This window comes from Nerophis ophidion, linkage group LG10, assembly GCF_033978795.1.
Source record: "Nerophis ophidion isolate RoL-2023_Sa linkage group LG10, RoL_Noph_v1.0, whole genome shotgun sequence".
NCBI classification, from domain to species: Eukaryota; Metazoa; Chordata; class Actinopteri; order Syngnathiformes; family Syngnathidae; genus Nerophis; species Nerophis ophidion.
The window spans coordinates 33,939,061-33,960,879 of record NC_084620.1 but is presented as its reverse complement, the minus strand read 5'-3'; the positions used below and the strand labels follow the sequence as shown (position 1 = coordinate 33,960,879).

Here is a 21,819-nt window from a genome sequence, read left to right as displayed (position 1 = left end):
ACACCCTGCTATTTTGCAAGATCTCCCACTTAGAAATCATAGAAGGGTCTAAAAATGTTCACAGTGGGTGCATGTTCACTGTATGAGAGATAACCTAAAAAGAAAGATGCAGAAATCACAATCTATGATTTTTTTAAACAATTTATTTGTGTGATACAGCTGAAAATAAGTATTTGAACACCTGTCTATCAGCTAGAATTCTGACCCTCAAAGACCTGTTAGTCCGCCTTTAAAAGTCCTCCTCCACCCCACTGTATTATCCTGAAACAGATGCACATGTCTGAGGTCGTTAGCTGCATAAAGACACCTGTCCACCCCATACAATCAGTAAGACCCAAACATTCAGCATGGCTAAGAGCAAAGAGCTGTCCAAAGACACCAGAGACAAAATTGTACAACTCCACAAGGATGGAAAGGGCTACGGAGAAATGGCCAAGCAGCTTGGTGAAAAAAAGGTCCACTGTTGGAGCAATCATTAGAAAATGGAAGAAGCTAAACATGACGGTCAATCTCAATCGGAGTGGAGCCCCATGCAAGATATCACCTCGTGGGGTCTCAATGATGCTAAGAAAGGTGAGGAATCAGCCCAGGAATACACGACAGGACTTGGTCAATGACCTGACAAGAGCTGGGACCACTGTTTCCATGGTCACTGTTGGTAATACACTAAGACGTCATGGTTTGAAATCATGCATGGCACGGAAGGTTCCCCTGCTTAAACCAGCACATGTTAAGGCCCGTCTTGAGTTTGCCAATGACCATTTCGATAATCCAGTGGAGTCATGGGAGAAAGTTTTGTAGACAGATGAGACCAATATTGACCTTTTTGGTCATAATTCCACTATGTGTGTTTGGAGGAAGACGAATGATGTGTACCATTTCAAGAACACCATCCCTACTGTGAAGCATGGGGGTTGTAGCATCATGCTTTAGGGGTGTTTTTCTGCTCATGGGACAGGACGACTGTACTGTATTAAGGAGAGGATGACTGCAGCCATGTATTGTGAGATTTTGGCCAAAAACCTCCTTCCCTCGGTCAGATCATTGAAGATGAGTCATGGCTGGAACTTCCAACATGACAATGACCCAAAGCACACAGTCAGGAAAACCAAGAAATGGCTTTGTACGAACCATATCAAGGTTCCGGAGTGGCCTAGCCAGTCTCCACACCTAAATCCAATTGAAAATCTTTGGAGGGAGCTGAAAGTCTGTGTTACTCAGCGACAGCCATAAAACCTGACTGATCTAGAAAAGATCTGTGTGGAGGATTGGGCCAAAATCCCTCCTGCAGTCTGTGCAAACCTGGTGAAGAACTACAGGAAACATTTAACCTCTGTAATTGCAAACAAAGGCTATTCTACCAAATATTAATGTTGGTGTTCAAATACTTATATTCAGCTTTATCACACAAATGAATTGTTAAAAAATCATAGATTATGATTTCTGGAGTTTTCTTTTTAGGTTATCTCTCATACTGTGGACATGCACCTATCGTGAAAGTTTCAGACCCCTCCATGATTTCTAAGTGGGAGAACTTGCAAAATAGCAGGGTGTTCAAATACTTATTTTCTTCACTGTGTGTGTGTGTATATATATATACACACACACACACACAACTATGCGTGATTTATCAGCTCAAGGTATTACATATTGTGACTTTAATTAGCCCTCATGCAGCGACCAGGCTTATGACTTTCTTCTACAGTAAAAAAAAAAAAAAACCCGACGAAAGAAAATCAGGAAACGTTCAGGAACACGTGGGAAGAAATGGGAGACTTCTCCATTCAGAGTTTGCCCTCAGGTTGACATGCAAGGATAAAAAGAAAGAGAAGTGTGCCATTCTTTCTTACAAAAAGTCACTGCCGCTCCTTTCAGCCCCTCCATCCGCTCCCATAGAATGACAACATGAAAAGAAAAAAAATCAAAAAGGTTCATCTGTGCTATTTTGAGCTTTTTGCCCTCCATAAAGAACCTTTACATCGGAAACCACTCGTGATGAGTCATCAGGATGATCCAATCTGAAGCCTTTTCATGCTTTAAAATGAGTCGCTATATTCCAATCAAAAGTCTAATTGCACTGCAAAGTTTTCCAGGCTTCCTAAAGTCTAACCAGAAGCACCTGGAAGTCTGCTCAGCGTTCCCACCACTCGCTAATTATGGCACAGCCAAAGAAACCGCACAGACGCCTTGGTTCAAAAGAAGCTGCTACCCTTTAATTCTATGAATCGACTGTATCTGTAGGGACTGGTAGATTACACACCTTGTCTGATACAGTTTGGTCAGCGGCGAAGAGGAGGTTGGATATGTTTTGGTCTGAAATTATTCAATGAATCAATCAATGTATCAATCAATCAATCAATCAATCAAACAATCAATCAATCAACAGTCAACCTTTTGCCCAATTAAAGAACACCAATTAGCTGAGACTTTCTGAAACTAATCAGTGTTTATGGAAAGAACCAAACAAAATGAGCACACATTGATGCAGTTTCCAAAACAACAATCATTTTCTCAACAACGGGCTCAATTAATACTCATCAAGCACTTATTTGGAACGTCCCGCAGGAGAACAGGCTAATTCTGAACAGGTGGGTGCCATGACTGGGTATAAAAGCAGCTTCCATGAACTGCTCAGTCATTCACAAACAGGGATGGGGCGAGGGTCACCACTTTGTGAGCAAATGCGTGAGCAAATTGTCAAACAGTTTAAGAACAACATTTCTCAACAAGCTATTGCAAAAAAAAATTGAGATTTCACCATCTACGGTCCAGAATATCGTCAAAAGGTTCAGAGAATCTAGAGAAATCACGACAAGGCCAAAAACCAACATTGAATCCCCCGGACCTTCGATCCCTCAGGCGGTATTGCATCTAAAAGTGACATCAGTGTGTGAAGGATATCACCACATGGGCTCAGTAACTCTTCAGAAAACAACTTGTCAGTAACTAGTTTGTTGCTACATCTATAAGTGCAAGTTAAAACTCTACTATGCAAAGCAAAAGCCATTTATCAACAAGGCCGGCTTCACTGGGCCCGAGCTCATCTAAGATGGACTGATGCAAAGTGGAAAAGTGTTCTGTGGTCTGACGCGTCTGCATTTTAAATAGTTTTTTGGAAACTGTGGACGTCGTGTCCTCCGGACCAAAGAGGAAAAGAACCATCCGGACCGTTCTAGGTGCAAAGTTCAAAAGCCAGCATCAAAAGACATGGGTAACTTACAAATCTGTGAAGGCACCATTAATACTTAAAAGGTGCATACAGGGTTTGGAGCAACATATGTTGCCATCCAAGCAACGTCTTTTTCATGGACGCCCCTGCTTATTTTAGCAAGACAATGCCAAGCCACATGTTACAACAGTGTGGCTTAATAGTGAAAGAGTGCGGGTACTAGACTGGCCTGTCTGTAGTCCAGACCTGTCTCCCATTGAAAATGTGTGGTGCAATGTGAAGCCTAAAATATGACAACGCAGACCCCGGACTGTTGAACAACTTATGCTGTACATGAAGCAAGAATGTGAAAGAATTCCACCTGAAAAGTTTAAAAATTGGTCTCCTCATTTCTAAAATGTTTACGGAGTGTTGTAAAAAAGAGAGGCCATGTAACACAGTGGTAAAAATGCCTCTGTGCCAACTTTTTTTTACAATGTGTTGCTGCCATTAAATTCTAAGTTAATGATTACAGGTGCTGGTCATATTATTAGAATATCATAAAAAAGTTGATTTATTTCAATAATTCCACTAAATTGGCCCTAGTGTGTGAATGTGAGTGTGAATGTTGTGTGTCTATCTGTGTTGGCCCTGCGATGAGGTGGCGACTTGTCCAGGGTGTACCCCGCCTTCCGCCCAATTGTAGCTGAGATAGGCGCCAGCGCCCCCCGCGCCCCCAAAAGGGAATAAGCGGTAGAAAATGGCATTTAGAAAGTCAAACTTGTAGAATGTATACATTCATTCCAAACAGACTGATACATTTCAAGTGTTTTTTGCCAAAAAGGAGATGATTATAGCTGACAACCAATGAAAACCCTAAATTCAACATCTCAGAAAATTTGAATACGGTGAAAAGGTCAGATATTGAAGACACCTGGTGCCACACTCTAATTAGCTAACTAACTCAAAACACCTGGAAAAGCCTTTAAATGGTCTCTCGTTTTGATTCTGTATGACACACAATCATGGGGAAGACTGCTGACTTGACAACTGTCCAAAAGATGACCATTAATACTTTAAAGAAGGAGGGCAAGACACAAAAGGTCATTGCCAAAGAGGTTGGATGTTCCCAGAGCTCTGTGTCCAAGCACATTAATAGAGAGGCGAAGGGAAGACAAAGATGTGGTAGAAAAAAAGAGTACAAGCAAGAGGGATAACCGCGCCCTGGAGAGGATTGTCAAACAAAACCCATTAAAAAAATGTGGGGGAGATCCACAAAGAGTGGACTGCAGCTGGAGTCAGTGCTTCAAGAACCACCACGACGTATGCAAGATATGGGCTTCAGCTGTCGCATTCCTTGTGTAAAGCCACTCTTGAATAAGAGACAACGTCAAAAGCGTCTCGCCTGGGCTCAAGACAAAAAGGACTGGACTGCTGCTGAGTGGTCCAAAGTTATGTTTTCAGATGAAAGTAAATTTTGTATCTCCTTTGGATATCAAGGCCCCAGAGTCTGGAGGAAGACAGGAGAGGCACAGAATCCACGTTGCCTGAAGTCCAGTGTCAAATTTCCACGATCGGTAATGGTCTGTGGTGCCATGCCATCTGCTGGTGTTGGTCCACTGTGTTTCCTGAGGTCTAGGGTCAATGCAGCAGTCTACCAGGACGTTTTAGAACACTTTATCCTGCCTGCCGCGGACCAATTTTATGGAGGTGAAGATTTCATTTTCCAACATGACTTGGCACCTGCACACAGTGCTAAATCTACCAGTACCTGGTGTTAAGGACCATGGTATCCCTGTTCTTGATTGGCCTGCAAACTCACCTGACCTTAACCCCACAGAAAACCTATGGGGTATTGTGAAGCGGAAGATGCAAGATGCCATACCCAACAATGCTGAAGAGCTGAAGGCCACTATTAAAGCAACCTGGGCTCTCATAAAACCTGAGGAGTGCAACAGACTGGTGGACTCCATGCCACGCCGTATTGCTGCAGCTATTCAGGCAAAAGCAAAAGGGTCGAAGATAACACCCAGATTCTTTACCGTGTCGCCTTGTTTAATTGTTTGGTTGTCAAATGTTAGAGTTGTATCATTAAATAGAGGTCGGTGTCTAGCAGGACCGATAATCAGCATTTCCGTTTTTTTGGCGTTGAGTTGCAAAAAGTTAGCGGACATCCATTGTTTGATTTCATTAAGACACGCCTCCAGCTGACTACAATCCGGCGTGTTGGTCAGTTTTAGGGGCATGTAGAGTTGGGTGTCATCAGCATAACAGTGAAAGCTAATACCGTATTTGCGTATGATGTCACCTAGCGGCAGCATGTAGATGCTGAAGAGTGCAGGGCCAAGGACCGAACCCTGGGGAACTCCACACGTTACCTTAACGTAGTCCGAGGTCACATTGTTATGGGAGACGCACTGCATCCTATCAGTAAGATAAGAGTTAAACCAAGACAGGGCTGAGTCTGACATACCAATTCATGTTTTGATACGTTCTAATAAAATATTATGATCGACGGTATCGAAAGCAGCGCTAAGATCGAGGAGCAGCAACATAGATGACGCATCAGAATCCATCGTTAGCAATAGATCATTAGTCATTTTTGCGAGGGCTGTCTCCGTGGAGTGATTTGCCCTGAAACCGGATTGAAAGGTTTCACATAGATTGTTAGACGCTAAGTGTTCATTTAACTGCTCCGCAACAATTTTTTCGAGGATTTTTGAAATAAAGGGAAGGTGAAGTTTACCATGAGGTCAGGATCGAGGTTAGGTCTTTTAAGAAGAGGATGAATAACCACTTTTTTGAATGCTAGGGGAACAGTGCCCGAGGAAAGTGATAAGTTTATAATATTTAGCACTGATGGACCTAATAATACAAAGTGCTCCTTGATCAGTTTCCCAGGAAGTGGGTCAAGTAAACACGTTGTTTGTTTTATTCCATTTACACGTTGTAACAATTCCTCTAATGTTATTTCCTCAAAACAAGAGAAACTATTTTGGAGGGCAGGATCCGCCGTATATACAATCGTGTCAGTGTTAATAGAACCCAGTTGTAGCTGGGACGCATTGTCTTTAATCACCTTTCTAATGACTTCAATTTTCTTACTAAAGAATTGCATTGCATAAAGTCATCAGCTGAGTGGGTGGAGCTACTGGAAGGAGTCCCTTGTTGGGTTAGCGATGCTACCGTACTAAACAAAAATTTAGGATCGTTTTTATTACGGTGGATGAGATTTGAGTAATATTTAGCTTTAGCTAAGGTAAGCATGTGTTTATAAGTTATTAAACCATCACTCCATGCTCGATGGTGCACCTCAAGTTTAGTCGTGCGCCATTTGCGTTCCAGCTTTCTACATAATAATTTCTGAGCTCTAGTTTCTTCTGTAAACCACGGGGTACGCTTTTTTGGAGCCTTTTTTAACTTTAGCGGTGCTATGTTATCAATGGTTTCGCGCAGGGCGTTGTTAAAGTTGTTAGTGAGGTTATCAATAGAGCCCACTTACTTTGGGAATGGTGCCATTACCGAGGGCAGTAGGTCAGCAAGAGTTGTCGTTGTGGCCGTATTAATGTTGCGGCTGCTATAGCAGTTATTATTATTATTAGTTTGCTGAACATGCGTCTGAAACTCTAATTTTATAAGGTAATGATCGGACAATACTTTAGTATACGGGAGTATCGTAACTTTGGAAACGGTGATACCCCTGACAAGCACTAGGTCTATCGTATTACTGTTGCGATGCGTGGGTTCAATTATTATTTGTGTGAGACCACAGCTATCAATTATAGTCTAGAGCGCTACGCACGGTGGGTCCGATGGTGTATTCGTATGGATATTAAAGTCCCCCATTATGATTATATTATCGGCGTGTGTCACTAGATCAGCAACGAACTCTGAGAATTCATTGATAAAGTCCGAATAGGGCCCTGGGGGGCGGTAAATAACAGCCAGGTGTAGAGGCAGCGGTGTGACAGACCTCATAGTAAGCACCTCAAACGATTTACATTTATTATTTATGTTAGGACTAAGGTTAAAGTTTTCGTTGTATATTAGTGCGACCTCCCCACCCCTTTTCAGAGGACGGGCAATATGCGCATGTGTAAAGTTAAGAGGACATGCCTCGTTTAGCGCAAAAAAGTTGTTTGGTTTAAGCCAGGTTTCGCTGAGACCGATGACGTTAAGATTTTTGTCTCTGATGATATCATTAACTAACAACGTTTTGGGAGACAATGATCTTATGTTTAAAAAACCTATATTATAGGTAGTGGACTGTTTTAGGGAATTTTTGATCAAATTATCCGTAGTAGCAATATTAATAATGCTGTGTTTATTATGCCCAGTGCATTTAGTATAATTACGACCGTATCCAGGAATTGATACGACGGGAATTTTCCGATTGTTTGTTTGTTGCTTTGATAAACTGCACGCATCATAGTTAGCCACCTCAGTAAAACACATGTCCAACTCTCAAACACTCAAAACAGAAAACACTTGTTCTAATTTAACTGACTCCTTACCCAGACCAGTAGTCTCGCATCTTCCATTTAAATCCGGCTTCAGGATGGAGGGAAGTGGTGTTCTGCGGGGATTAGCCTTCTGCTTTGTTTTTAGCCCCGCTCGGCATCCGCGTTTCGGATTACACCGCTGGCGTCTGCTCCGTAGACGGCCCCCGCTGCTACTATACTCTCCTGCTTCACAGGCCGCTGGATGTAGCCGTCGACGTATTCCCGTGCTAGTTAGCAGGTCTAGCAAGCACGCGTCTATCAGTCCAAAACGGCCCGATATGTCCACATCCAGAAGTGTCTGGCGGTCGTACGTGATCACGGAATGACCACGATGTGAGCCAGCCATAAAGTTTGTAGAATTGTCCGGTATTTCTGCCAAATGTTCCATATTTAGGAGGAGCTCCTCGATGTCGCAGCCCTTCCGGGCGCCGCCATCTTGTCTCTATATATATATAATATAATACTTAGTTGCAGCTCTGCGTTCAAAGGACTCCGGCTTATTAGTGATTCCCAAAGTCCAAAAAAAGTCTGTGGGCTATAGAGCGTTTTCATTTCGGGCTCCAGTACTCTGGAATGCCCTCCCGGTAAAAGTTTGAGATGCCTCCTCAGTAGAAGCATTTAAGTCTCACCTTAAAACTCATTTGTATACTCTAGCCTTTAAATAGACTCCCTTTTTAGACCAGTTGATCTGTCGTTTCTTTCCTTTTTCTCCTATGTCCCACTCTCCCTTGTGGAGGGGGTCCGGTCCGATCCGGTGGCCATGTACTGCTTGCCTGTGTATCGGCTGGGGACATCTCTGCGCTGCTGATCCGCCTCTGCTTGGGATGTTTTCCTGCTGGCTCCGCTGTGAACGGGACTCTCGCTGCTGTGTTGGATCCGCTTTGGACTGGACTCTTGCGACTGTGTTGGATCCATTATGGATTGAACTTTCACAGTATCATGTTAGACCCGCTCGACATCCATTGCTTTCCTCCTCTCCAAGGTTCTCATAGTCATCATTGTCACCGACGTCCCACTGGGTGTGAGTTTTCCTTGCCCTTATGTGGGCCTACCGAGGATTTCGTAGTGGTTTGTGCAGCCCTTTGAGACACTAGTGATTTAGGGCTATATAAGTAAACATTGATTGATTGATTGATTGATTGCCGTACATGCTGAAACTTTCTATGTTCATACTTTTCAGTTGGCCCACATTTCTAAAAAATATTTTTTGGTACTAGTTGTAACTAATATTCTAATTTTCTGAGATACCGAATTTGGGATTTTCAGTAATTGTCAGTACTAATCATCAAAATTTAAAGAAATAAACATTTCAAATATATCACTATGTGTGTAATAAATTGATATAATATGTAAGTTTCACGTTCTGAATATAATTACTTAAATAAATCAACTTTTTCATGATATTCTAATAATGTAAACAGCACCTGTATTTGCCAAAAAAAATAAAATTCTCAGTTCCAACATTAAATATCTTGTCTTTGCAGTCTATTCAATTGAATATAAGTTGAAAAGGATTTGCAAATCACTGTATTTTGTTTTTATTTACACAGCGTGTCAACTTCACTGGTTTTGGGTTTCGTACAACAGCCACCATTCGAGGGCACTTTGCTATAGATGTATTTAAACCCATGAAAACAACACAAGTCGTCAAAGACATTTTTAAAAACTTTTTTTTTATATATATATTTCAGTCAATTTCAACTGCTGCCACCAGAGGGCAGTCTGTAGGTCAAACCTTGACAATTAGGGATGGGTATGGAACCTCGGTTCCTTAATGGCGCCTGTGCCAACGTAAACGGTAGCAACCGGACCGAAATAAAAGTAACTATTGGTCCCTTATCCATCCATCTATCCATTTTCTACTGCTTATTCCCTTTGGGGTCGCGGGGGGCACTGGTGCCTATCTCAGCTATAATCGGGCGGAAGGCGGTGTACACCCTGGACAAGTCGCCACCTCATCGCAGGGCCCTATTGGTCCCTTATTTCCCAGTTAAATTGGTGCAAACTCAGCCACCTGCAACAAGTGCTGGAAGGTGATATTGTGCAAGTAATGTCTTGTAAGTAATCCTGACATGAGCACACAGAGTATGACGCTGTTTATGAAGGGGCAGTTACCAACTTGCTCAAAGTTGCATTTTTCCAAGCAAATCATGCGTACATCAAGAACACCACTATTAGTGTTTTTTAAGTACAGATTCAATAAATAAACCAAAACATTTGACAAAATTAAAAGTAAAAGCTTAAGAAACACTTTATATACAGACTGAATCAGATATTGGATTTGATTGGCTTCCATTTTTTGGTGTTGGTACACACGCAGATGCTCACTCAGATGAGCGATTTTTGCATGTGGCAAACAGATGCAATGGCCGCTGTGCAGTTTAAACAGGTGTATGAGACCATATGTCACTCCACACATTGTCCAGGGCGTTGTTGCTTTCCCTTGTGCATACGCATATTTTTAAGGTTTGACCGAGGAAGTGGGCAGGGGACAATTATCGATCGTGAGCATCCTATAAGTATGGGTTGAATATAAAGGACACCCATTCCTGTTAACAAGCCAGTATATGTTGTGGAATCAAGTCAACAATGAAAACAATGTTCAAAGTCGTAAATCAGTGTTTACTCCATACATTCAATTGAATTTTTTTGGATCGCAAAAATTGGATTTGGCGCTCTTGGCATACCTGCCAACCCTCCCGATTTTTCCGGGTGACTCCCGAATTTCAGTGCCCTTCCCAAAAACCTGCCGGAGGAACCATTTTCCCAAATTTCTCCCAATTTCCACCCAGATAACAATACTGGGGGCGTCCCTTAAAAGCACTGCCTGTAGCGTCCTCTACAACCTGTTGTCACGCCCTTTTTCCACCATACAAACAGCGTGTCGGCCAGGCCACATATTATATGCGGCTTTTACACACACACACACACACACACACACACACACACAAGCGAATCCAAGCATACTTGGTCAACAGCCATACAGGTCACACTGATGCTGGCTGTGTAAACAACTTTAACAATGTTACAAATATGCGCCACACTGTGAACCCACACCAAACAATAATGACAAACACAATTTGGGAGAACATCTGCCCCGTAACACAACATAAACACAAAGGAACAAATACCTAGAACCCCTTGCAGCACTAAGTCTTCCGGGATGCTACAATATACACACCTGCTACCACCAAACCCCCGCCCCATCTCCCGAATTCGGAGGTCTCAAGGTTGGCAAGTATGGCCTCTTGCTCTTAGCACATTTTGGTCTGCCAGAGAATAAGAAGACGAAGCACAAGGGAGATGCAGTGTTGCAAACTTGGCGATGTTCTCGCAATAATAACCAACTAATCAGAGCCCTCTGGATATTCTTTATCAAAAACACAGCAGGCGACAAATCTAACGGAGACTTTTCGAGGCTGAAATGAAAGCACAGATCAGTTTTATCAAGGGGCACCTGGTGCTGTTGTGGGTCTCTTCTGCATCTAAAAAGTACTGCAATGCCGACCTGGACATGAATCGAATCTTTACTTGAAAAACAAAACAGGCTATTGTTGGCCACGACATCGCCTAAATTATAAAATTAGCATACTCAACTGCTCTTTTCTGCACAACTCAAAATTTAAAAATTTGGAATTTCAATTCATTTGAGGGATTGATTTCGAATTTGAATAAAACTGGATCCACCCTTCAGGATATCTTATTGGAATTACAACTACAGAAAGTAGAATTCAATTAATTGCAATTGAGATAAATTCCCAAAAGTAACGGGAAGAATGTGTTACTTTTTGTCCTAAATACACTTTACAAACTAATGCCTTCAAATATGAAGTAGTTGTACAACATCAGTTTACATCATTTGAAAGTAACACAACATGAATTATCCATGGCCCCCGGGATAATATTTGATTACTATTAGAACCGGCCCGCAGGCCACAGCCACCTGCTGCTGTCTTGCACGCACCAATACTCCCAACAGTGTTGGCGCTAGGAATTTTAAAAATGGGGTCCCAGGGACCCCATCAAGTCATAAAAATGGGGTCACACAGTAAAATTTTGGGGTCCCACTTTTTTGTAACAGTTTTGAAAACAAATGATAAATGTATGCATTACCCTGTTATATCTCACATTCTATATTGCGTTTTGGAAAAAGGTTGTCATAAACATTCATTCGAACAAAATAATACAAACTAAAACAAATGCATATATAAATGTATTCAATTATAAACATTCATTCACTTTCTTATTTCCTTCATGGATCTAAACTTTAACACTGCAGGTATTTTTTTCTATATTTTTATTGTCATATTTTCAAAATCTGTTTGTTCTATTTTTGGCCAAAGTAAGACCAACAAAACAATCTGAAGTTGTCTTTATTTTTGAGTTTCAATGCCACGATTTTAATTATCCGGCCCCTGAGCTAAAATGAGTTTGACACCCCTGATCTATAGCATTTGTTGTAGTAAATATGTACATAAGGTTCATAATAATAATATGAACATGTTCTATGAAATATGCAAAACAATATTATAATCTACTTCTGTCAATTCAAATTGAAACTGTTATTCTACCACCTGCTTGCAACCTTATTTCAAATACATTGAATGAAGTTGGAATACGGGGAGTAACTCTCGATTTGAGTCAGAATTTTCCACAATGCCAAAACCCGCACACAGTCCGCACAGTGTCGGAAATCACAGACTATTTTTTTTACCGCGTAAAACTGTCAGGTTGCTACAGCACTTGCACGGCTGCATTTTGTGACTTTAGAAAATAAACAATAAAAAAAGAAGCTGACGGAAAAAGTTTGTTTGCAGTTTCAAACATATATGTTTTGCTTTTAATGTCTGTTTACAAATCCGCCTTAGCCAATTATGGGAATCAGATTTATGAAAATGTTCCATCTTCAGAAATATTTTGCATTTTAACAGAATAATCAACAATTATTTTCTCCACACGCTCAGAATGGTGGCAAACGATGTATCGAATTATCGTGAAACATGTCTTGCACACTGCAATGTCCTTGTCCAGCCCTGTGCCATCCATACTGTGAAAGCCATCATGAGTCCACAAATCATATACATGGCTATAGTATCGTAAGCTTGAAAATCGAAAAATTTGCCATAAAAAATGTAAAAATCCTACCATCTACCACCAGAGGGCAGTCTGCTACAAATGCACCTAAACCACAGGTGTCAAACTCAAGGCGTGGGGGCCAATTCTGGCCTGTTACATCATTCTATGTGGCCCCCGAAAGCCTGGAAAAATATGGGTTTCAATAAATTATTATTTTTTTATTTTTACTAAATGCATCCTTTTCTTTCTATTTTTGACAGAAAAAATTGCATATTTTAAACTTTAATATTATCCGATCATGCCAATTATACTGTTGTATACTGTATTGCAAAACTATTTTTGTGAGATAAAAAAAAATGTTAAATATCTGCTTGTCACCTTTATTTATGATTTTAAATAAAGTTATACATAAAAAAAAATCTAATATTTAAATGCATATCCATTTCGATTAATCATGAATATTACTCGCAGCTAGACGAAGTGGCTGGAGATAGGGAAGTCTGGGCTTCCCTGCTTAGGCTGCTGCCCCCGCGACCCGACCTCGGATAAGCGGAAGATGATGGATGGATGGATGGATTACTCGCATGCATAATTTTTTTTTTTTTTTTTTAATCCGGCCCCTCTGAAAGCAGCCATTACTGCGATGTGGCCCTCAATGAAAATGAGTGTGACACCCCCGACTTTAACCCATGTAGTGTTTTCCAATGGAATCATGTCAACAGATGAGGAAAACAATCTTAAAGGCCTACTGAAATGAGATTTTCTTATTTAAACGGGGATAGCAGGTCCATTCTATGTGTCATACTTGATCATTTCGCAATATTGCCATATTTTTGCTGAAAGGATTTAGTAGAGAACATCCACGATACAGTTTGCAACTTTCGGTGTTAGGAGAAAATTCCTGCCTCTACCGGAAGTCGCAGACGATGACGTCACACGTGTGGGGGCTCCTCACATATTCACATTGATTTTAATGGGAGCCTCCAACAAAAAGTGCTATTCGGACCGAGAAAACGACAATTTCCCCATTAATTTGAGCGAGGATGAAAAATTCATGTTTGAGGATATTGATAGCGACGGACTAGAAAAAAAATAAAAAATAAAAAATAAAAAGTTAAAAAAAAAACACGATTGCATTGGGACGGATTCCGATATTTTTAGAGACATTTACTAGAATAATTCTGGGAAATCCCTTATCTTTCTATTGTGTTGCTAGTTTTTTAGTTAGTTAAAGAGTACCTGATAGTCGGAAGGGTGTGTCCACGGATGTCTTGACGCGCAGTGTCTCAGGGGAGTCGGCGGCAGCTAGGGACGGCACAAGTTCAGCTTTTCTCAGCTAAGAACTGACTTTTTAACCACAATTTTTTCACCGAAACCTGCTGGTTGACATTTGGTAGGGATCCATGTTCTCTTGACCGTGCTCTGATCCATAGGAAAGTTTCACCTCCAGGAATTTTAAACAAGGAATCACCGTGTGTTTGTGTGGCTAAAGACTAAAGCTTCCCAACTCCATCTTTCTACCGTGACTTCTCCAATATTAATTGAACAAATGGCAAAAGATTCAACAACACAGATGTCCAAAATACTGTGTAATTATGCGGTTAAAGCAGACAACTTTTAGCTGTGTGTGTGTGCAGCGCTCATATTTCCTTAAAACCTGTGACGTCTTGAGTACACGTCATCATTACACGACGTTTTCAGGACGAAACTCCCGGGAAATTTAAAATTGTAATTTAGTAAACTAAAAAGGCCGTATTGGCATGTGTTGCAATGTTAATATTTCATCATTGATATATAAACTATCAGACTGCGTGGTGGGTAGTAGTGGGTTTCAGTAGGCCTTTAAACATCGGAATTTATGATGGTATTGCACAAAAACTACCACCGTAGGGTTGCAAAACACATAACATACAGAAGTATTATTGTAGCAAAATGATTTGCAAAGGCATGTCTTAATCAGTGTGCCTGTAATCCAATGCAAGTGTTTGTGCACTAAAGCGTGTGTCTGTATTGCAAAATGTGTGTGAGTAATCAGAGCCGAAATTATGATTTGTATGTGGGTGAAAAAACAAATGTCCGTGTTTCGATCTCAGTGTGTGTGTGTGTGGATGTGCATGTAATATAGTTTGTGTGTGCATACTAAGAGTTGTGTTTGTGCAAAAAAAAAAAAAAAACTGTGTCTGTAATCAGATTAATGTGGAGTAGGAACCCTGAATGGCTGATAAGTGTCGTTTGTCTGTGCAGTGATCCGAACTTGTAAAAAGACTTGTATCTGGAACTTCACCTTGCCTTTCTCTTTATTCACCACCTGTTGCTGCCATGCAACCTCTCGCGCTTGTGTCGGCATTGAAGCCAAGTACAATGTACTTTCCAACACTATAAGTCCGGGGTCGGCAACCCAAAATGTTGAAAACACCACATTGGACCAAAAATACAAAAATAAAATCTGTCTGGAGCCGCAAAAAATGTAAAGCCTTATAAATTGTGTGAATTGTGAGTGTGAATGTTGTCTGGCTATCTGTGTTGGCCCCGTGACTTGTCCAGGGTGTACACCGCCTTCCGCTCCAGTGCAGCTGAGATAGGCTCCAGCACCCCCCGCAACCCCGAAAGGGACAAGCAGTAGAAAATGGAGTGATGGATAGATATAATAAGTGTTATAATGAAGGCAACACATGATATAAGTATCTACGTATATTAGCTATATTAGCCTACTATCGAAATGACTATGTGTCGCAGGCTGATGCAAAAGTCAGTTAAAAGAAATGCTGAAATTTAATATTTATTCTACACATTTTTACAAACAGAGGCTTTTCAGAGGGGGGAATAACTCCTGGAATCTACTGGCTTATATTGGCCAGAAGTTAAAGATGTGTGTCTAAGTTGAAGGAAACGTAAACTACAAAAAAAATGACCTCAAATATACCTAAACTATGAGGCATAATGATGCATTATATACATAAATAAGTCTGATTAGCACTCCACACAAGTCAATAACATCAACAAAGCTCAACTTTGTGGATTCATGCACAGCATAAAAAGTTTGATGGACAAATAGACACAAGGAAGAAGTGGCATAAAACACGTCTTTCTGTGACAGCATCAAGGAAAGTTGAACATGTAAAACTGTGGTGCATTCAAGGACTCCTGAAATTAGTAGGAAAAAATGATGTGCGCCAAATACTCCAAATAGTGAAGCCTGTTTAATATAAACTCTGTGATCTCTAACAATTAGGAAGGTTTGTGTCATGTTTGTCCTCTTACAGAAACCATATTAAAACTTTTTTTTCCCCTCATCTTTTTCCATTTTCATACATTTTTGAAAAAGCTCCAGGGAGCCACTAGGGCGGCAATAAAGAGCCGCTTGCATTGCCGACCCCGGCTTTAGGTGAATAAAAGTTTATGTTTTAGCAGTAACTTAGTTGTCAAAAGTATTTTGTACTGCAATAAGTCATGACTAAAATGTTGACATATACAGCCAATTGAGGTTTTCTTGCTTCATACAAACCCAAATACGGACATTTTTTTACACACATGGTGTGTGTAAAAAAAATGTGTGACACACACACATATGCGCAAACACACAACTTAAAACATGCACATGCAGCACTGATTGCACACACACACTTTGAGATACAAACGTGAATTTGATTATAGATGCAAAGATTGAAACAAGTGTTTTTTTTCATAAAAATAAAGTTAAAGTACCACTGATAGTCACACACACACTAGGTGTGCTGAAATGTGTCCTCTGCATTTGACCCAACCCCATGTCCGCCCCCTGCGTGATGAGGGGAGCAGTGAGCAGCAACGGTGGCTGCGCTCGGCAATTATTTTGGTGATTTAACCCCCAATTCCAACCCTTGATGCTGAGTGCCAAGCAGGGAGTTAACGGGTCCCAATTTGTGTAGTCTTTGGTATGACTCTGCCGGGGTTTGAACTCCCAACATCCCAGTCTCAGAGCAGAGACACTCTAACCCAGGGGTGTCAAACTCAAATACAGAGTGGGACAAAATTTTAAACGGAACAAAGCTGCGGGCCAAGGTTGAACAAATTAACCTTTTAATAGGGACCCAAACAAGTTGTGCATTAAATATTGAACAAGGAAGGCTTAAATAACTTTAGTGACATGCAAAATCCAGTTTCAAATAATAATAATAATAATTAAAAGAATATCAATGGCATATCAAATAAAATTTAAATAAAAATGTTATGTCTTTTTTTCTATTTGCAATCTTCTGAGGTAAATATCATTTTTTTTTCACAGGTTAATAATAAATTTGAAAATAAAATAATAATGAATGAAGCAAACATTCAAGCCTTGAAGTAGCAAGAGAAAATGCATGAATAAAACGTTAATTATTGGTCAGTTTGCTGGAAGTTTCCCAGAAGAGTTAGTGCTGCAAGGGTTTCTGGGTATTTGTTCTGTTGTGTTACGGTGCGGATGTTCACCCGAAATATGTTTGTCATTCTTGTTTGGTGTGGGTTCACAGTGTGGCGCATATTTGTAACAGTGCTAAAATTGTTTATACGGCCACCTTCAGTGTGACCTGTGTGGCTGTTGACCAAGTATGCCTTGCATTCACTTGTGCGTGTATATAAAAGCCACAAATATTATGTGACACGCTGTTAGTATGGAGGAAAAGCGGACGTGACGACAGGTTGTAGAGAACGCTAAAGGCAGTGCCTTAAATGCACGCCTCCAATATAGTTGTCCAGGTGGAAATCGGTAGGAATTCGGGAGAATGGTTGCCCTGGGAGATTTTCGGGAGGGGCACTGAACTTCAGGATTCTACCGGGAAAATTAGGAGGGTTGGCAAGTATGAGTATTAGCGGTGAATGCGGTGTTACAGCGTCTCCGACGCTGTATAACACCGGCGGGCCAGCTCTAATGCTAAATTGATATTGCCTCAAGGGGCCAACTTAAATTACATGGCGGGCCAGAGTTTGACACCCATGCTCTAACCCAGGGGTAGGGAACCTATGGCTCTTTTGATGACTGCCTCTGGCTCTCAGATAAATCTTAGCTGACATTGCTTAACGCGATAATTATGAATAATTTCACTGGTAATCACAGTGCTAAAAATAAGGTGCAAAATATAAAACATTCTCATGCATTTAAATCCATCCATCCGTTTTCTACCGCACCTGTCAAGAAGTCGCATTAATGGTACGAAGTATTTTATGTCACAATGGGGGGGGACGGCAGACGAACTACTCGGGACATGGCATTTAGGTAAAAACGTGATTTAATTTAAACTAAAAAAAAATACAAACAAAAATCGCTCACAGTGGAGGCACAACTTGGGCTAAGGAACAAAGCTAACGCATAAACAGACTATGAACATAAATTAAAAAAAAAATACTTGGCATGGCATGAAGCACGAAACTATGGCAAGGTATGAAACAAGTCAGCACAGAGCAAGAAAAGATCACATTAAATACTGCCTCTGATTAGTGCTCGGGAAGCAGGTGAGAGGGCATTTTGTCCACCAGAGACAGGTGGACAAAATGAGTAACCAAGGAAACAAGACAAGGGAGTGGAAAAAACAGGAACTTAAAGAGTCCAAAGGACAAACAGCACATGGCCAAACAAAAACATGATCAACAGACATGACATTTGATTTATTATTGGTTTGCTTCAGAATAACAATGTTATTAAAAATAATAAGAGACTTATTATACTCTAAAAATGTTGGTCTTACTTAAAAATGCACACATTTAGTTGTATTCAGTGTTAAATAATATGATATGGCTCTCATATTTTCAAATGTTTGGCTTTCATGGCTCTCTCAGCCAAAAAGGTTCCCGACCCCTGCTCTAACCACAAGGCCACATTTTTATTTTATTTTCATGATAATAAATGCAACACATTTATACGTGCTAAATATCAGACACATGTTCCAAAACAAAATATTTACAAACGTATGACTATGCGAGCCAATTACACTGTGAACTTTTAGGCTTATTTTTAGCATCCAAGCATCTACTACATGAGCTGTCAATCAACATACCAGGACTTGCATCGAGTGAAGCATGATTACAACTAAAGGAAAAAAAATGCAACACACACCAAGGCCGTCTCATGTGTCTGCTTTCCAATCCAACAACATGCCACTCAGCACCTCTATGTATAGATGGGCTGCTGTTGTTCAAATGTTAACTCTCAGCTGCCTGCATCCATCACGCAGTGTAGAAATGTGTCCTTGAACGCAGAACGAGTCTTACCTGGAGGGCAGTTGCATTCAGGTGACGCTTGTCTGGCCGTCCTGGTCTTGACAAACTGCTCGTAAGAACGCTGCGTGGGGTGAAAACACAGCGGATGTCAGCGTGGTGATGGCCATGCGTGTTAATTAAGAGGACTGCGGTCTCACCTGGGTGAACATCTGGTTGACTTTTTGCTCAATTAACGCATCCAGGCCAGCGGAGGTGCGCGCAAAGGAGTCCGCGCCGTGCTCCAAGCCCGCCAGCCGGCGCCTGACATCGGCGGCGTGAATGCTGAGTACGATGCAGAAGGCGACGGACGCCACGGAGCACACCGACGGGATGGCGCTGAGCGCCACCGCTGATGCACGACACTTCTTCCGTGGGTCCACGTTGGTGTCCATGCTCCCCGCGGCTGCCGGCTTCATTGGAATAACCGCTACGGATTCACTGACGTGCAACCTTTTTTTCCCCCCCTGCAGTAAGGCGCTCAATTGCTGCAAAACTTGTTGCTCGGAGGAAGGGGTTGAGGAATTGCGTGGCAGTGAAGGAAGCGTGGGCACTCGGGAGCTTTTCCACGCACACCCACCCTTTACAACCTCGTTATGGCAACAACACGCCCCCTAACTCCTGCGCTGCACAATTCTACCGTGTGGCTTTGCAAAATAAAGTGGCGTTTAAAAGCTTGAAAAATATATAACCGTCAAGGTTGGATAGTTTTGTCCATATAAATTTAGTAGTTGCGTGCAAAATATTTAATTTCGGGAAACATTTTTGTGAGCATCAACGCTGACTTGAGTCTTCTTCGAGTTAGGGCAAATGTTGTCATCTAGTGGACATGAGGAGAAATGCTTTACTTTAAAGTTAAAGTAACAATGATTGTCACACACACACTATCCATCCATCCATTTACTACCGCTTATTCCCTTTTGGGGTCACGGGGGGCGCTGGCGCCTACTTCAGCTGCAATCGGGCGGAAGGTGGCGTACACCCTGGACAAGTCGCCACCTCATCGCAGGGCCAGACAGACAACATTCACACTCACATTCACACACTTGGGCCAAATTTAGTATGTGGGGTGAAATTTGTCCTCTGCATTTGACCCATCCCCTTGTTCCACCCCCTGGGAGGTGAGGGGAGCAGTGGGCAGCAGCGGTGCCGCGCCCGGGAATCATTTATGGTGATTTAACCCCCAATTCCAACACTTGATGCTGAGTGCCAGGCAGGGAGGCAATGGGTTCCATTTTTTTATAGTCTTTGGTATGACCAGGGGCGCTGAAAAGTGGGGTTAAAGGAGACGGATTCTAGGGGCCCATGATGGAGGGGGGCCCAGAGAGGCCCCTAATGATGATAAAATTATGTGTTGGGGGCCCTGTAAAGATTCTTTTCATGGGGCCCAAAATCCCTGGCGGCGCCCCTGTGTATGACTTGGCGAGGATTTGAAATCACAACTTACCGATCTCAGGGAGGACACTCTAACCACTAGGCCACTAAGTAGGTGTGTGCTTTTCATCCGAAATATGCACTTATTCAGCTGTAATTGTAGGGGGGATGGAAATAATTTAGAACATATTTTATACAAAAAAATATAACTGCTTTATATTGGCGGTATTAAAAAGCCGAGACTTTTAGTAGCAACTTGTGCAAAACAGGCGCCATCCAAGGGCAGTCTGCAGGTAGATGAATATAGGAGTATTTTTTATATATATATATATATATAAAATCGACAACAAAACAATGGTATACAGTTGTGATCAAAATTATTCAACCCCCACCAAATTTTGGTGTTTTAGAAAGTTGGACATTTATTCCGTATTTTGTTTATAGTCATATCAAATAAAGATGCATTAAATAGACAAATGCAACTTGAATTACAACATTATATTTTGTAACATACCAAACAGTGTCATTTCTCTTAATATCTCATTGACAAAATTATTCAACCCCTTGAAGATCATAACTCTTAAAAACAGAATTTGAATAAGATCTTTTCAATCAGGTGTTGAAAACACCTGTAGATGTGATTAGAACCATAACAAGCAACAATTAAACTGATTGAAAAAGATTGTGACGCTCAGCTTCTTGTAGATGGTCAATGGTGTATTTGCAACATGGTGAAGTCCAGGGAGTGGTCAAATAAGTCAAGAGAGGAGGTAATTTCTCTTCATAATAAAGGATGTGGATATAAGAAAATAGCAAAGACATTACACATTCCGAGAGACACAGTTGGCAGCATAATTCGCAAGTTTAAAGCTAAAGGCACAGTGGAAACACTACCTGGGCGTGGTAGAAAGAGGGTGCTGTGTGTAACTACTGTCCAGTATTTGAAGCGTACAGTGGTGAAAAACCTCCGGGTAACAGCTGAGGAACTACAACAGGACATTGCAGAGGGAGGATCGCAGGTTTCGTCCCAGACAATAAGCCGCGCACAACGAGATGAAGGCCTCCATGCCAGAACTCCCAGGCACACCCCACTTCTGACTACCAGGCACCAGAAAAATAGACTCCAGTATGCCAAAAAATCATCTAGACAAACCCCAAAGGTTTTGGGAAACTTTTCTATGGAGTTATGAGACAAAAGTGGAACTCTTTGTGCCTATGAATCAACGTTATGTCTGGAGGAGGAAAAAATGAAGCTTACAAAGAGAAGAACACCTCCCTACTGTTAAGCATGGTGGGGGATCAATCATGCTCTGGGGCGGTTTCTCTGCCTCTGGTACCGGGAATCTCCAGCGTGTTCAAGGAATTATGAATTATATTTCCTACCAGGATATGTTAGCTGCAAATGTTATGAAGTCAGTGACGAAGCTGAGGCTTGGGAGACGTTGGACCTTCCAACAGGACAACGATCCCAAGCATACCTCCAAATCAAAAACAGAGTGGTTGCAGAAG

The 21,819-nt window shown here is 41.5% G+C and overlaps 1 protein-coding gene across 1 annotated transcript in view; it reads right to left on the bottom strand.

Moving 5' to 3' along the window:
* The window catches only part of LOC133560717 (collagen alpha-1(XXV) chain), a 337,729-nt gene extending 318,205 nt beyond the window's left edge, over positions 1–19,524 (bottom strand). Inside the window, exons 1-2 of the mRNA XM_061913555.1 lie at positions 19,098–19,524; positions 18,952–19,021 (exon numbers count right to left, since the gene is read on the bottom strand). Coding sequence (XP_061769539.1) covers positions 18,952–19,021; positions 19,098–19,355 — 328 coding nt within the window. The 5' untranslated portion in view covers positions 19,356–19,524. The remainder of the gene's footprint in view (positions 1–18,951; positions 19,022–19,097) is intronic.
* Between the last annotated feature and the right edge of the window lie 2,295 nt (positions 19,525–21,819).